General features: G+C 35.7%; 2 protein-coding genes across 4 annotated transcripts; one reads left to right on the forward strand and one right to left on the reverse strand.

Annotated features, from left to right (window-relative positions):
• Positions 1 to 3227: 3227 nt before the first annotated feature.
• LOC105219777 (uncharacterized) lies at positions 3228 to 4670 on the forward strand. The gene has a single exon (XM_011196079.3). The coding sequence runs from the start codon at positions 3390 to 3392 to the stop codon at positions 4530 to 4532; it is 1143 nt and encodes a 380-aa protein (XP_011194381.1). The 5' UTR covers positions 3228 to 3389; the 3' UTR covers positions 4533 to 4670.
• Positions 4671 to 14367: 9697 nt separating this feature from the next.
• On the reverse strand, positions 14368 to 17695 carry LOC105219776 (galactose mutarotase). Of its 3 annotated transcripts, none has more exons than XM_029045305.2 (7): positions 17255 to 17695; positions 17089 to 17182; positions 16651 to 17024; positions 16349 to 16587; positions 15006 to 15099; positions 14753 to 14857; positions 14368 to 14668 (listed from the first exon to the last, which is right to left on the reverse strand). In XM_029045305.2, the coding sequence occupies exons 1-7, from the start codon at positions 17363 to 17365 to the stop codon at positions 14555 to 14557; spliced, it is 1131 nt and encodes a 376-aa protein (XP_028901138.2). In that variant the 5' UTR covers positions 17366 to 17695; the 3' UTR covers positions 14368 to 14554. The 3 variants fall into 3 exon arrangements, with proteins under 3 accessions (XP_028901138.2, XP_011194380.2, XP_028901137.2); XM_011196078.3 differs by having other exon boundaries at positions 14753 to 14875; XM_029045304.2 differs by having other exon boundaries at positions 14753 to 14866; positions 17255 to 17694.
• Between the last annotated feature and the right edge of the window lie 19 nt (positions 17696 to 17714).

Consider the following 17714-nt stretch of genomic DNA (forward strand, 5'->3'; position numbering starts at 1 on the left):
GTAAGGAAAGGCTAAGATCGGGTGCGACCGAACATTTTATACTCTCGCAATTTATTGATGTAATTTCATTACGATAACATACAATTTGACCCATATATTCGGCATAAAGTCCAATAGAATAACGAAAATCATCGTATATGGTATAGGAGGGCTGATGTAATTCCTAAAGCGATTCCACTCATTTTCCCCACCAAGCTACTCTATATACAAGACTAATGTTGCTAAGATATCTCACATATTAATCGAAATATGCGGAATAAAGCCTATAATTAGGTATATGGGAGCTAGGAGAAGTTCTGATCCGATTTTAATAATTTTTGGAACAGAGACACACAATTGGGAGAAAAAATTTCCTCTGAATTAAAAATATCTCAAAGATTTCACGATATTTTCTGTGAAAAATTACCCTTAGGCGCTGAGTTCTTCATGTAGATATCCGGAGTCTTGAATAGTTATAGTGCGATTTCGAAAATTTTTCCATAAGTGAAGCCACAAATGATATACAGTATTTGTATAAGGTTTTATTCCGCTATCTTCATCGGTTCCTAATGTATATATTTTAAAGTGAACGAATCAGATGGAAATCAAAATTGAGTTACAAGAGAAGTTGGCGTGCTTGTGGACAGATTTCATTGGAATCGGTCGAGTAGGTCCTGAGGTATGGTTTTTGACCCATAAGTGGGCGACGCGACGCCCATTTTCCTTTTTGTAAAATAATCTGATTGCAGTTTCAATATTCCATTTCTTATGTAAAATTCAGTGTTTCTGACGTTTTTCGTTAGTGAGTTAACTCCCTTTTAGTAATATTCAACATAACCTTTGTATGGGAGTTGGGCGTGGTTATTATCCGATTTCTTTAATTTTTGGACTTTATAAGGAAATGGCTAAAAGAAAAGAAAGTTTGGTTTATATAGCTTTAATGGTTTGCAAGATATATACAAAAACCATATTTGGGGGCGGGTCCACGTCCACTTAAAAAAAAATACATCCAAATGTGCCCCTCCCTAATTCGATCTTTTGTACCAAATTTTATTTCCATAACTTTATTTATGGCTTAATTATGACACTTTATGTGCTTTCGGTTTTCGATATTTTGTGGGCGTGTTAGTGGACCGATTTTGCCCATCTTCGAAAGCAACCTCCTCAGGGTGCCAGGGAATATGTGTTTCATGTTTCATTAAGATATCTCAATTTTTACTCAAGTTATCGCTTGCACGGACAGACGGTCAGACAGACGGACGAACGGACATCCGGATTTCAACTTCACTCGTCATCCTGATCATTTATATATATATAACCCCATATCTAACTCTTTTACTTCTGGGTGATACAAACAACCGTTATGTAAACAAAACTATAATACTCTGTGCAACATGCTGCGAGAGTATAACTAGCCTTTGCTCTGCAAAAACACCTTTTATTTGTTTTGTCAATCTAGTTTTAATTTTTTCAATTTATCGGATGGACATCAAATATTTTTCTTAAAATATTAAACTTTTTATAAATATAAATGTGAATTTCAACAACAATTTAACATTGAACCGCTCAGCCACTCACCGTTGGGCCGCTGGCCGCTTTGCCGCTCATTACGTGGCTAGGTTTCGGCCGTTACGCTTACATTCTTCATCAGTAATGCTGAGAGATAAGTAGCATCTGTTTATATTAATATTATTAATAGTTGTGTGAACAAATCGATCGGAAGAGAAGGGTGATTCCAGTTGCGGAAATTTAGGGTTACATTTCCATATAACCGCTTTATTTCGTGTGTCACTTATCCAAGATACGCCTTGTCCGATTTTATATTGTTCTCTTAATAGGACCACATCAATTTGCTTTTCGGCAACTGACTGTTTTAATAAGTCATATGCCGCTTGACAATGGTTTGTGTTAAGTTGTAAAAACTTCATGTGATCTGTTGATGCTTTCTTGTAAACTGGATACCTGACGCATCCAGTGAGAGCAAAGCAAGATTTGGTTTAATTGGTCCATAGTCAAACATTTAAAGCATCGCTATCGTTGCCTATATTCCCGAAATCATCAATTTAGCCAACCAACTTTCAGCTTTTTATTAAGTAGAAGCTGTCTGGGTGCCTCGACAGGAAGTTTAATTAGCGCTGTTTCGGTGTCACCGTAGGACTTTCTTATGCTCTTGATTGCTGAGGTCGTCAGCTCTAAATTTCCTAACACGCTCTGTAGGGCATAAAGAACTTCTTAATTGATTAACTTCATCCAAGTCTTTGCACTCGGGTAGAGTTTCATGGGTCAGAAGTTTAACGTTAGATTGATCACCGTGATATTTCCTCATATTCTCTTGGGAGTCGGTTGGCATTACTGCTCCGCAAAATTGTAGCAACATTTCTCCACTTTGAGTTTTAGGTATTATTGTAACTATATTTCCGAATCCGCTAAAAGTTGAATCGGGCTTAATTTTTCGTAGAATTTCCTAGATATGTGGAATAGATTCCCATTTTTTTTTTTTAAATTAATGTCGCTTGGGGTTTTGTTTTTGGCAGTTTTACTGTCTTCTTATTGACTTTCTATTCTCCTCTCTCATTGGTTTTTCAATGAGTGTAGTGTAACCTATATTCGCCTGGATGATCGGATGAGTTGCCGACTCCTTAACCTTTGTTACTGCTTGTTTTTATAATTGCAATATCTTGTCTATGAAGTTTCGCATGTGTTGATTTACATGAGGACATGTCTATTATATGACTATTAACACGTCAATGAGAATGCCTAGGGCAGAGAGCGCGCTCTCTCCTTCGCTTACACTTATTGTAATTTCATTGCTGTGGTGTCTTTGGTTGACGGCTGGTCGGATACGCTGGCCTTAGTAGGTGTTATTGGCATGTTATTAGATGGAGTCACATCGCAAGATACCGCACTAGATGGAGCCACATCTAAATAGCTGATACTCGGAAATTCCTCAGGATGAAATCACCAGAAATTTCTCTTCTAGTGGATTGTGCATCGTGGGTTCTAAGAAGGTATCTAAAGGGAGAGCTAAAAAAATGCGGTCTTCGCGATTTGCCTTTTCCGTGGACAAAATAAATATATATTTATTAAGTGCTTTAACACTCACCGCTTCTTTAAAAACTATACCATAATACTTTTATCATGATATTTTTATCACATGTCTCTCTCAAGTATTACATTCCTATAATTATGGGTTCCTTTCAAACGTTCCCTCCCATACGTTTTCCAGCTGGCCGTGAAGAAAAACCTAAAAATATTGCAATGACTTGTGCACAGTCAAAAATATTTAAAACTTCAAATACATAAAGACATTACATATGTATATATTTTATTTTCTTCATTTGTTTAAGTCATAAAATTTTTGAGCTTTTGTGTTATTTTGTATATTTTTATATATTTGTACCAGCGTAAACATGCAATTTCTTAGAAAATTTCCAGTGAATCTTTTAAAGCGTATAAATTGTCGATTTAACTCTAACATTGAAGTACAAGGCCACGATTATGTTAAAACCGATTTTCCACCGAGATTTGTAAAAGTGTTGCCACCATCTAAATATGGCGGTGAATATTTTGTTACCCTACTAACCGGTACATCAAACATAGGCAAGCAAGGCGCACATTTCATCAAACATCTATTCGAGGTGGCCAAAGTTCCCGTAGCATTCGAAAGAATTGAGGTGGGACCAAATGAGACTGAATACCCCAGGGAATATGTGCAGTCGGTGCAACGCAATCGTCATGCAATACATGTCGATTTACAGCACGATCCCGACGAGAAACAAAAACAACTGATGCTCAACAACGATTTGGATCTCTATATGTGTATAATACATCTGAATTCGATTGAGGGGTACAGGTGTAAATATCCAGATGTCGATATAACAGTGTTGATGCAGAATAATGCCGGCAACTTCTCGAAATTGGAATATACCCCGGTGCCGGGTATGGTGGAGACACTGAAAATCGTACATCAACGTTATATCAGACGTTATTTCCACTTTGTTTTCCATTATGCCATGGAAAATTCCCATAAGAAGGTCACTTTTGGTCATCAAGAGTTTGAATTTCCCATCTCTGATGGTTTGTATAACAAGATTGCTTTGCAAATGTACGAAGAAATGAAGCCGGATTTTGAATTTGAATTAATGCCCATTCATGATTTGGTTCGCCGCATTGTGATGAAACCCAATCATTTCGACGTAATCTGTACTACCGATCGATATGGCACTTTTGTCGCCTCCATTGCCAGTGCAGTTTGCGGCGGCGCCAGTTTGTTTAGTTCTACTGAGCGTGGCGACCATCACGCTGTCTTTAAGCCGCTGCAGACCCGCCTGTCCGTAACTGACGCCAATGTGCTTAGTCCGTATGGAATTATGCGAGCAAGCATTGATTTGTTGAGATATTTGGGCGAGAAGGATTGCGCCAAAGTGCTGTACGACGAACTGATGACAACGATGATTTGTCGCGATATTAGAACGAGAGAGTTTGGTGGCTGTGATTCGGGTGAATATGTTATCTGCGATATTGTCAATCGATTGAAATGCAAACAATTTTGAGTGCGAGCGGGAACTGAAATTGAATGCGCCTAAAAAATATTGCGAAACATAATTTTTAAAATCAATGAAATTGTATTTGTGCTCATAAATAAATGCCTCGACAGTGAGAAGTGTGAGCGAAGCTCTTAATTACACAAATATCGTATTAATTCGTTTTCATATTTCGTGATATATCTGAAATTTTTCGAAAAAACTTTCGAAACATCTCCTGTAAAGTATTAATTTTGGCTCCCCACTACTCGACACCGACTACACTGTCCAACGAATTTATATCAAAACAAGTAAGGAAAGGCTAAGTTCGGATGTAACCGAAAATTTTATACTCTCGCAATTTATTGAAGAAATTTTATTTACATAACACACAAATTTAAATATAAATTCGGCATAAAGTTTAATAGAATAACGAAAATCGTCATATATATAGTATATGAGGGCTGAGGTAATTCCTGAACCGATTTCATTCATTTTTACAAGCAAGGTGTACTATATCCAAGAATATACGCTCACTTAATTTTGCTAAGATGTCTCACATATTAACCAATACATATATGTATGCGGAATTAAGCCCGTATTTTTGAAAAACCTATAATTAGGTATATAGGAGCTAGAAGATGTTATGACCCGTTTTTAATAATTTTTGGAACATAACACTTTTAGAAGAAAACAATTACCTCTGAATCATATTAAATTATCTAAGAGATTTACTAATATCTTCGGTTAAAATTTACCCTTAGGCGCTGAGATCAACTTATTCGATATCCGGGGCTTTGAAAAGTTATAGTCCGATTTCGACAACTTTTTCACAAATGATGCCACAGAGCGTATACAATATTTGTGTAAAATTTTATTTCGTTATCTTCATTGTATATAGTATAAAGTGAAGGAATAAGATGGAATTCAAAATTGAGTTATATGGGAAGTTGTCGTGGTTGTGAACCTAGTTCAACTATTTTCGTGGTGTGTAGTGGGGTACGTAAGAGACTCGACTGCAGAAAGTTTGGTTTATATAGCTTCATTGGTTTGCGAGATATATACAAATAACTGATTTGGGGGCGGAGCCACGCCCACTTTATCAAAAAAATTACATAAAATAAGCCCCTTCCTAGTGCTATCCTTTATTCCAAACCTTACTGTTATAACTTTATTTATGGCTTAGTTATGACACTTTATGTGTTTTTGGGGTTCGCCATTTTGTGGGCGTGGCAATTGTCCGATTTTGCCCATTTTCGAAAGCCACCTCCTCAGGGTCCCAAGCAATATGTGTTCCAAGTTTCATTAAGATATCTCAAGTTTTACTCAAGTTACCGCTTGCACGGACAGACAGCCGGATTTCAACTCCACTCGTCATCCTGATCATCTGTCCGTCCGTTATATCTTTCCGTCCGTCTGTGCGTGCAAGCGATAACTTGAGTAAAAATTATGATATCGTAATGAAACTTGCAATACATATTCCTTGGCACCCTGAGGAGGTTGCTTTCGAAGATGGGCAAAATCGGACCACTGCCACGCCCACAAAATGGTGAAAACCAAAAACACTTAAAGTGACATAACTAAGCCATAAATAAAGTTATGAAAATAAAATTTGGAACAAGGGATCGCATTAGGGAGGGACACATTTGGATGTAAGTTTTTTGGAAAAGTGGGCGTGACCCCGCCCCCAAATAGGTCTTTTGTATATATCTTGCAAACCAATAAAGCTATATAAACCAAACTTTTTGCAGTCGTTTCTTTTAGCCGTTTCCTTATACAGTCAAAAATGAAAGAAATCGGATAATAACCACGACCACCTCCTTTACAAAGGTTTGGTTGAAAATGACTAAAAGTGGATTATCTCACTAACGAGAATCGTCAGAAGCACAAACATAACATAAGAAATGGCAGAAGGAAGCTGCACTGATATTTTTTTACAAAATGGAAAATGGGCGTGGCGTCGCCCACTTATGGATCAAAAACCATATCTTAAGAACTACTCGACAGATTTCAATGAAATTCGGTTTGTAATAGTTTCTTTATATCCCAATGATATGTTGTGAAAATTGGTCAAATCGCTTCACAACCACGCCTACTTCCTATATACCAGAACTTTGAAGACGATCTGAATCGTTTACTTTACAATATATAAAGTAAGCACTAGTGAAGTTATCGATGACGAACTTTGCAAAAATACTACGTTTATAGTGTGGCAGCCCTATTCTAAAAATCGCCAAAATCGGACCATAGGTTTTCAAGGCCCCATATATCGAACATGAGGACCTCGGTGCTTCTAACCTAATATTATCAACTTTCAATGGACTTTATACAATATATATGACGAATATGTGGGTCAAATTGTGTATTATATAATATAAATAAAGTTAAATAAATAAATTTCGAGAGTATAAAATGTTCGGTTACACCCGAACTTAGCTCTTCCTTACTTGTTTTGTTATAGTATATTACTTTGTTTCTAATAGTTTCACAGTAATTAATCCTTTTTTGTTTTCATGTAGATTATTAATTAAATAAGTAGATTAGTACAATATAAATTCAACATTCTTTTATTTTCAAAACAAATAATTTCACGCATGGCAACGACTGCGCGTTCAACTAGTAATACATATATATGTATGTACATCAGGAACAAATGTTGTATTTGAGCTGTGACATCAGTTGTGGAAAAATTGTCAAAATCGGACCATGACTTTTCAAGGCCCCTGATATAGAACATGAAGAACTCAGTGCCTAAGGGTATTATTTTATCGAAAATATAGGTAAATCTCTCAGATATTTTAATGTAATTCATTCCCCCTGAATTTTTTTCTTATTTCTTCAAATGGGAATTTAGCTGATAGAAAAGCGTAACCATGGTTACATATGACAGTATTTAAATAATATTTAAATGGCAAAGCGAGATCATTTATATACAAATTAACAGCCCTATTCTGTGCACTTTACAAATTCAACAAATTTCTAATTTGTAAAAATTTGAAATTTATCAAGTATTTCGTATTCTGTGTCTAAAATAAAAAGCTTTTTTCTTTATAAGTTGTTAAGAAGTAAAATGCTCTTGACAAATAAAATATCTAGTTGTGGATGGGTGTGAAAGTGAATTTGTTGCAATGGAGATATTTTACTTTTGTCGTTATTTCTATACAAAGAGGAAACATATGAACATGTTGATGGCTCGCGGTATTGAGCCGTTTTTATATTAAGAAGTTTATTTTTCCCTTTTTTATATAAAATATTAAGATAATGAGGGTAACTTTGAGGACATTGTTTTCTCTGTATTACATACGATTACAGCTTCAGCTTTTTGCCAATAATGAACAAAGTCGTAGTCCCCAAAACACTTTTCTAAAGCTAAACATAACTACCAACTAAATCAAAATTGCTTTCCAAATATTTTTAAATATATTATAAAGGACATATGTACATATGTAGATGTATTATATTATATAGTATTCTATGGCTTTGCGGGGGACCAAAAGATTAGGGGGGATCTGGGAATGGGGTTGTAAAACCAAATCAAAAACTTTGCATCAGGTCCGGGACGCTTCAGTCGATATCTCATTAGAATCGGATAGATAGGCTGATAACCGGTCAATCGTAAACCAAACTTATTAATGAAGCTACAATGAAGAAGGCTCGGTTAAAACAAACACACAAACAAATAACGACTTTATGCATGAAAAATAGGGCCCGATTCGGAGCATGGAATATTTGCGCACTCTCAGAAACTTCACGTCTAGACCAAGAGCAAATTTATTCTGAAATTGAAGTTAAATTACTAACTATTTTGCAACAAAAATTGAAATGCATGTGAAAACGTACTTTATAGAATAATTCAAATAAATTTTTCAATTCATTTCAATATAATTGGACAGAAATCAGCTGTTTCTGTTTACATTATTTTCTTTCCCACACGTGTGGGGAAAAGCTATGCGTACTCAAGCTTTTTATTTTATCAAAATTGTCACAGAATACCAAAAAATTTCTTACTTGATAAAAATATGAAAATATTTTCAAATTTTTGTTATTTTGTCAAGTGCACAGAATAGGGCTGTAAGTGTCTGTAGGTCTGTCAGTCTGTCCGTCTGTCCGTCTGTGCAAGCTATAACTTGAGTAAAAATTAAGGTACGACGAAACTTTGCACAAATATTCCCTGGGACCGAGAAAGGGTTGCTTTCGAAAATTGGCGGAATTGCACCATTACTACGCCCACAAAATGGCGAAAACCAAAAACACTTAAAGTGTCACAACCAAGCCATAAATGAAGTTATAAAAGTTGAAATAAAGGATCGCACTAGGAAGGGGCATTTTTGGGTGTAATTTTTTTGGGGAAGTAGGCGTAGCCCCGCCCACAAATCTGTTATTTGTATTTAACTCCCAAACCATTAAAGCTATATAAACCAAACTTTCTGCAGTCGGTTCTCTTACGTACACCACCACACACCATGAAAATAGTTGAAATCGGATAATAACCACGCCGACCTTCCATACAAAGGTTACGTTGAAAATTACTAAAAGTTGGTTAACTCACTAACGAAAAACGTCAGATACACTAAATTTTACAGAAGAAATAGTAGAAGAAAGCAGCACTCAGATTTTTTTACAAAATGGAAAATGGGCGTGGAATCGCCCACTTATGGGTCAAAAACCATATCTCAGGAACTACTCGACAGATTTCAATGAAATTCGGTATATAATATTTTCTTGACACCCTGATAACACGGATAAAAAATGGGCGAAATCGGTTCACAACCACGACTACATTCCTCATTACTCAATTTTGAATTCAATCTTATTCCTTCACACATAAGGAACCAATGAAGATAGCGGAATAAAACTTTACACAAATAGTGTATATCATCTCCGGCTTTACTTGTGAAAAAATTGCCGAAAACGGACTATAACTTTTCAAGGCCCCAGATATCGAACATGTTGAACTCAGCGCCTAAGGATAAATTTTAACCGAAAATATGGGAAAATTCCCCAGATAATTTAATGTAATTCAGAGGAAAATGTTTGCTTCTAAAAGTGTGTCTCTGTTCCAAAAATTATTAAAATCGGGTCATAACATATCCTAGCTCCCATATATCTAATTATAGGTTTTTCAAAAATGCGGTGAGCTTCATTTCGCAAATATATATTGGTTAATATGTGAGATATTTTAGCCAAATTAATTGCGCGTATAGTCTTAGATATAGTGTACGTTGCTGGTGAAAATGAATGAAATCGGTTCAGGAATTACTTCAGCCCCCATTTACTACTGACGATTTTCGTTATTCTATTAAATTTTATGCCGAATTTATGGGTTAATTTGTATGTTATCTTAATAAAATTTCTTCAATAAATTGCGAGAGTATAAAATGTACGGGTGCACCCGAACTTAGCCTTTCCTTACTTGTTTTTTCACTTAAAATTGTTTCGTGAAACCAGCTGTTAGTCTGAATATTTCCTTAATCAACGTTTCATTACTCCCACTCACCTAGACACATCGCTTTCACAAACTGGCGATTGCAAAGTGTGACTAATTGCTGCACTCAATCTTTGTAACACCTTGCAAATTACTCAAGCCTGTCAGCGACCTGTAATGCCTGCAAGCTACTGCAAAGCGATGTGATTCACTTGGTTCGAAGTTTTTGACAAATTGAACACTGAAGTTTGTTTTGCAATTGACCAACAGACTGCAGAAGAGTAATTTCATTTTGAATTCTAGGCTTCGAGCTGCAGCTGTCATTGGATAGCATACAGATCGTATTTCATTGTAAAAAATAGTTCTTTTTCAAGAAAAGCCAGTGTGTGTGGTCAAATTCGACACAGAAACATATGTTCGATATTAGTCCAAATTATTAAATGTGAGTAAATAATATACTGAACACAGTAGAAATATAAATCTCGATGGATAGAGTGATGTGATTTAGGTCAAAAAAGAAAATGGAATATGAGCGTCACTCCGCTTCAACATAATTTTTTAGCGACTTGAGCAACTTGAACATAATATAGTTCATACCCCTCAATATCAAATCACACGTACATATATTTCCTTTGGATTTGATGCCCGGGAAACTATTTTGAATGGCAACATTTGACATGAATAAATTCTGCGAAGGTTAAGGCCACACAATGAGCGGCAGAGCGATGAGTGGCTAAGCGACGATTTTGAGCGGCATGTGAGCATTCAATGAGCGGTTCATTGTTAAAATGTTGTTGTCAAGGGCAGTCCGCTTCATATTTTTAAATAAAATCGCATTCATATTTGTAAAAAGTTAAATATTTTATAAAAAAAATTGGTGTTCATCATATAAATTATAAAATATTTTGAATTTAAGCATTTATATAAAAATTTATGCAATTTTCCAGACAGATTTTGACATTGCTGTTGTAACAATTTTTATCTGTTGTTCTAAAAACTATAACAAAATTGAAACAAGTAAGGAAAGGATAAGTTCGGGTGCAACCGAACATATTATACGCTCGCAATTTATTGATATATGTAGTTTTATTAAGAAAACACTCAATTTGACCCATATATTCGGCATAAAGTCCAATAGAATAACGAAAATCATCATATATAGTATATGAGGGCTGAGGTACCATGAAAAATTTGGCGATTTTCCTGAATTTTTTTTTAAAGAAAGAACTATATTGAATGTGTCGAAGTTTGTTGGACATAATAAGGTATATATTCAGCTATATTTTAAGATTTTTTTTAAAGCATTGAATTCATCATATTCGATATCCGGGCATCGAAAAGTTATAGTCCGATTTCAAATTTTTTTTCACAAGTTATGATCTGATACTAATCACATACAGTAGTTGTGTAAAATTGTATTACACTATTTTCATTGGTCCGTTATGTATATGTATATTATAAAGTGAAGGAATGAGATGGAATTCAAAATTGAGTTATATGGAAAGTAGTCGTGGTTGTAAACCGATTTCACCCATTTTTCACACGTGTCATCAAGGTGTCAAGAAAATGCTTTATATAGTGAATTTCATTGAAATCGGTGGAGTAGTTCCTGGGATATGGTTTTGAACCATAAGTGGACGACGCCACGCCCATCTTCCATTTTGTAAAAAAATCTGAGTACAGCTTCCTTCTGCCATTTCTTCTGCAAAATTTAGGGTTTCTGATGTAATACGTTAGTGAGTTAACGCACTTTTAGCAATTTTCAACATAACAGTTGTATGGGAGGTTGGCGTGGTTATTATCCGATTTCGATTTTCGTGGTGTATGATGAGGTACGTAAGGGAAACGACTGCAGAAAGTTTGGTTTGTATAACTTTATTGGTTTGCGAGATATATACAAAAACCCCTTCCCCAAAAAAAATAATATGCCCTTTCCTAGTGCGATCATTTGCACCAAATTTTAATTTTATAACTTTATAAAATTATTTATTACTTAGTTATGACACTTTATGTGTTTTTGGGTTTCGCCATTGTGTGGGCGTGGTAGTGGACAGATTTCGCCCATCTTCGAAAGCAATCCTCTCACGGTACCAACGAATATGTATGCCAAGTTTCGTCAGGATATCTTAATTTTTACTCAAGTTACAGCTTGCACAGACGGACGGACAGACATTCGGATTTGGTATATATGACTCTATATCTAGTTCTTTGTCTTAGGTGTTACAGACAACCGTTATGTGAACAAAAATATAATACTCTCTTAGCAATTTTTGTTGCGAGAGTATATAAACAAAGAAAAGGTATTTCAAAAGCAAAGACTAGTTATACTCTCGCAACCTGTTGCACAGAGTATCATAGTTTTGTTCACATAACGGTTGTTTGTGTCACCAAGAAGTATAAGAGTTAGATATGGGGTTATATATATATAAATGATCAGGATGACGAGTAGATTTGAAATCCGGATGTCTGTCCGTCCGTCTGTCCGTCTGTCCGTGCAAGCGATAACTTGAGTAAAAATTAAGATATCTTAATGAAACTTGGAACACATGTTCCTTGGCACCCTGAGGAGGTTGCTTTCGAAAATGGGCAAAATCGGTTCACTGCCACGCCCACAAAATGGAGGAAACCGAAAACCTATACAGTGTCATAACTAAGCCATAAATAAAGTTATGAAAATGAAATTTAGAACATAGGATCCCATTAGGGAGGGGCACATTTGGATGTAACTTTTTTGGAAAAGTGGGCGTGACCCCGCCCTCAAATAAGTTTTTTTGTATATAACTCGTAAACCAATAAAGCTATATAAGCCAAACTTTCTGCAGTCGTTTCTTTTAGCCATTTCCTTATACAGTCCAAAAATGAAAGAAATCGGATAATAACCACGCCCACCTCCCATACAAAGGTTAGGTTGAAAATTACTAAAAGTGGGTTAACTCCCTAACGAAAAACGTCAGAAACACCAAATTTTACATAAGAAATGGCAGAAGAAAGCTGCACTGAGATTTTTCTACAAAATGGAAAATGGGCGTGGCGTCGCCCACTTATGGGTCAAAAACCATATCTCAAGAACTATTCGACCGATTTCAATGAAATTCGGTATATAACACTTTCTTGACACCCTGATGACACGGGTGGAATATGGGCGAAATCGGTTCACAACTACGTCTACTTCCCATATAACCCAATTTTGAATTCCATCTGATTCGTTCACTTTATAATGTATTCATAAGGAACCAATGAAGCTAGCGGAATAAAACTTTACACAAATACTGTATTTGAGCTGTGACATCACTTGTGGAAATATTGTCAAAATCGGACCATGACTTTTCAAGGCCCCTGATATCAAACATGAAGAACTCAGTGCCTAAGGTTAATTTTTCACCGAAAATATAGGTAAATCCCTCAGATATTTTAATGTAATTCATTCCCTCTGAATTTTTTTCTTATAACAGTTTCTCTGTGTACCTGAAATGGTAAAAATCGGGTCATAACTTCCCCCAGATCCTATATACCTATTTCTAAGTAATATTAAATTAAGTGATCGTATAGTCTTCGATATATTGTATCTTGGTGGTGAAAACGAGTGAAATCGGTTTAGGAATTACGTCAGTCCCCATATACTATTTATGATGATTTTCGTTATTCTATTGAACTTTATGCCGAATATATGGGTCGAATTGTGTTGTCTTTATAAAATTACATCAATAAATTGCGAGAGTATAAAATGTTCGGTTACACCCGAACTTAGCCCTTCCTTACTTGTTTTAGTTGTTTTTCATTTGGCCAGAAGCACCGTCAATGTAACATAATTTCAAATACGTGTATTATCAAATGGGAGGAACTTGTTGAGAAATATGTACCTACCTTTACTAATAGCACATGAACTTAAAAAAGTGATTGCGATCGAATTTGCACACACGAAATTATTAATTCTGTATTTATTTGCCATTTTTATTGTTTGCCGCTCAGCCATTAACTCATTGTGTGGAAAAACGTTTGCGGCTGACCACAAAGTATACACACTTTAAATAAAATAGTATAATTGAAAATAATTGCGGCTTAACGTTATTGGACAATGTCTGACATTTGGCTAATTATTTTACCCAACGAACAAGTTACATTAACTTTGAAATTTAATTTCGTTTCAAATTTGAGATTTTGACATTCTCAAAGGAAAATTTCATATTAAAAATGTGCCTTTTTGTTTAAGAATGACATTGTTTTCAAATTAAAATGCATTTGAGAACAAAAGTTTGAGATTTGAAATTTAGTTTGATTCTCAAAACGCATCTCAATTTGAGAATCAACAAAAATGTTCATTGGGTATAAATATATATGGTACACATAAGCATGTATTATTCATATTGGATATGTGTGAAAACACTAGAATTGTATCAACTGAAACCAGTCAAATAAATTTTAATGAAAACATTGAAAAAATGTCAGTTACATGTGAGTAATGTGTAATATATTTGTTGTTTAATTTACAAAGGAATTTCAATATACATAGCTTTAATATATGAAAATACTACTGATTCTGGGTACATATACAAATATGTATGTATATATGGGTGTGTACTGTTCTATAGCCGTGTTAAGGTGTGGCTTGCGGTCCTTTGTCTGTGACTTAGTCGCATATGTTGCCATGTCGTTCACAATTCGGGTCGTATACTCCAAATCTAAATAAGCAAACGTGTTGATAAGTTTCCCCGGGGCTGAGTATAACGGAGGGGAAATTGTCCTAAAAATTGAAAAAAATACATTTTTTCATAATTTTCTTTAACTAATGGTAGATAATAATTGGTAAAATGTGATATGTGCTTACGTGATTCACTGCGTCCGGGAACCAGTGCGTTTCCATGCAGAACGACCCGTGCTTCTCGTACATGCTGCGTCCTTTGCCGATGATCATGGGTTGTGCGTTACCTTTCTTTTTACCCTTTTTCTTCTTTAGTATTTGTCATTACAATATTTATCAATGTTAATGAATTAGCGATGTGGTATGGGGAGTATGTTAGTGATTTAGTGAGGGTGGTGAAGGGAATGGCAAATGCGATTAGGTTCATTGAAATACTTACCTCCAAGTCTGGCATGTTGTGCGCGGTGTAGAAGTGCATACAAGGCTGATTACTCAAAATTTCCATGCAGCGACCACTGGGTGGATGGAATACTCTGAAAAGGAAAAATGAAAGGACGAAAATAAAATATAATTTTAGTAAGATTTACTTTAATTTAAATATATTAATCAAGTTAATCCTATCTTGTCTGTTGTAACTAAAGTGAGAGCGTTGGTTTCCATCCCAATGTGACAGAAGGTCTTTAATAATTTTAGAATTTACTATGACATGGATTTAGTTTGTTTAACTTATAAACAAAACAAAACAAAAAATTCACCTGTTAAATAACATTCCCATTGTTATTTTAAAAGATAATTTGATTAAAGTTTTAGTTCTAAGTTATTTTTGGGGACTTTATCTACAAGTTATAAAAGTTATCTGGAAAATTGGACCACCTTTGACATATAGCTTCTATGTAACCTTAAAGACTAAAATCAGACTGTAAAATCCAATGAATTTGAAATACACAGTACCTAGTTGTCTTCTCAAATAGCAATTCCAATAAAGGCACCGAGAGCTACAGAAGCCTGAGAAAACAATTCCGATATAAAATATGGGTTTCAGGTTTATATTACTCCAATCAAAAGATTACAATCTGAATAAGATCTATTTCACTTTTGCGCGATGATTATGGTGAACATGATCAAACTTAAGTACTAAAGTAATTAATAGAATATTACAGAGAAACCTCTCCTAACGGACACTTCCCTTAAAGGGGTCCCCCCATTCTCGGTTTCAAAAAATCGATTTTTTTTAATTTAATTCGAACCTATAACTATTCAAGAATGTTCCTTTAAAATGTCAAGTGATTATTTCAAAATCTCTTGAAGATACAGCCGATTTATGGTGGAAGTGTCAGGCGACGGCGAGAGCGCGTTTAAACGCGTTTTTTCTCGAAACAGTGTTTTTACGACTGGCGCATGAGGTTACTCAAAACCTATTAATCCAATCGGTTCCAAATTTTAATACGTTATTCTATACATATACAGCTATGGTATGAACTAGGATAAATCAAATCGGAAAGAAAGAGCTTTTGTTTGATCACAAAAAACAACAACATCAAAAAAAAATTATGTAAAATTTTTTTCTTATTTTTTAAGTCTTCAAATAAATGTATGCAAAGTTACAACCCTAAAAAATAATTATTAATTTTTAGAACAAATGACCCTCTCTTAGGCGGGCACCTCACTCGGGCGGACAAAAATCGCTCAGGGTGTCGCCAAGTGAGTTTCGAGTGTCTCTCCAAGTGAGTTTTCATTGTATTGAAATTATATAGTAATATAAAAGCAATTTTCAATACTTACTTCGCTTGTTTCTCGATACAGCCCGGCGTATACTTCAATACATAATTGTGATCGTAACCCTTGGCGATCTTAGAAATTTTCCTCAAACCTTCTCCTACATTTGTCAGCTTACGCAAATCCAAAGGATGGTTCTCAAGGCAAATAAACTCGCCATTCGGCACAGTTTCTTCATCCATATCGGTTATACAATCGGACTTGATCTTGACGATATGTTCGACCATACCCTGCTTGCCGGCATTCTAATCGAATTTAGACATATTATAGTTACAAAACATGAAAAGTCTGTCAATTATTTGACTCACATGCCCCGCTAAATTGAAGTATGCGTGATTGGTCATATTGACCGGTGTTGGCTTGCTGGTGGTTGCTTCCAAACAAAAGCGCATACAATTATCATCCGTAATGGTGTAAGTTGCGGTGGCAACAACCTCACCGGGAAAGCCCTCATGACCATCGGGTGAGGTAAACTTGAAGACAACACCATCCGGTCGCACTTGATCCACCTCCCAAATGACCTTGCTGAAGCCATTAGTGCCACCGTGCAACATGTGCTTCCCTAAGAAATTCTTGGTCACCTCGTACTTCTTGCCGTCGAGTATAAAGTTGCCATTGCCCACGCGGCTGCAAACGCGCCCCACCGTACAGCCAATGTAGGGATTATTCTCGGTCAAGTAACCTGCAGTGAAAAGGTGAAAATGCGTTCAATCAACTACATATCGGATGCGGTAAGCGAAACACACCTTCGATATTATCGAAGCCCAGAGTGATGTCGTCCACCATGCCATGAGAGTCCGGCACTTTTAGTGATGTTATTGTGGCGCCGAAGTTTATCAACTGCAAGCGATTGTATTAAAAATTTTGCACTAAATTGGACTTATTTGTTAGAGATTTGCTTTAGACCCTCACCTGCATCGCCATCCTGCGATCATTGGTGATGGTGAAGCGCCTGATTTCCACTTCCTTCTTCGTTAGCGGATTGATCGTGGTGCCAAAGGTATCCTCCGTCACGCAAACCATTTTGTCACTAAGTTAATTTCAAGTTTTGTCTTTCACACGGCTACAGTTAATTTGGATTATTTTGCGTTCAATTTCTCGTTGTCACACATATGTATGTATGTGTGTACGTGTGTCCGTGTACTGTTTGACGATTAAAATCGTCGCCGTTTAGGCGAAAATTTTCCTATAATCGTTTGAAATTGAACGCTTACAAATTTTTGATAATTTTCTTTTGTACTGCCCGTTTGACTGCTTTCATTTCATGAAATATTGAAACTTTTTGTTTATCAACCCACATATACAAAGTAGTTTGCGGTCGAGCTGCTCGAGCTGTATACTGATTTTGTGTAATCAAGCGCTGCGCGTCTTT

Source organism: Zeugodacus cucurbitae, chromosome 6 (genome assembly GCF_028554725.1).
Source record: "Zeugodacus cucurbitae isolate PBARC_wt_2022May chromosome 6, idZeuCucr1.2, whole genome shotgun sequence".
In the NCBI taxonomy this organism is placed as follows: domain Eukaryota; kingdom Metazoa; phylum Arthropoda; class Insecta; order Diptera; family Tephritidae; genus Zeugodacus; species Zeugodacus cucurbitae.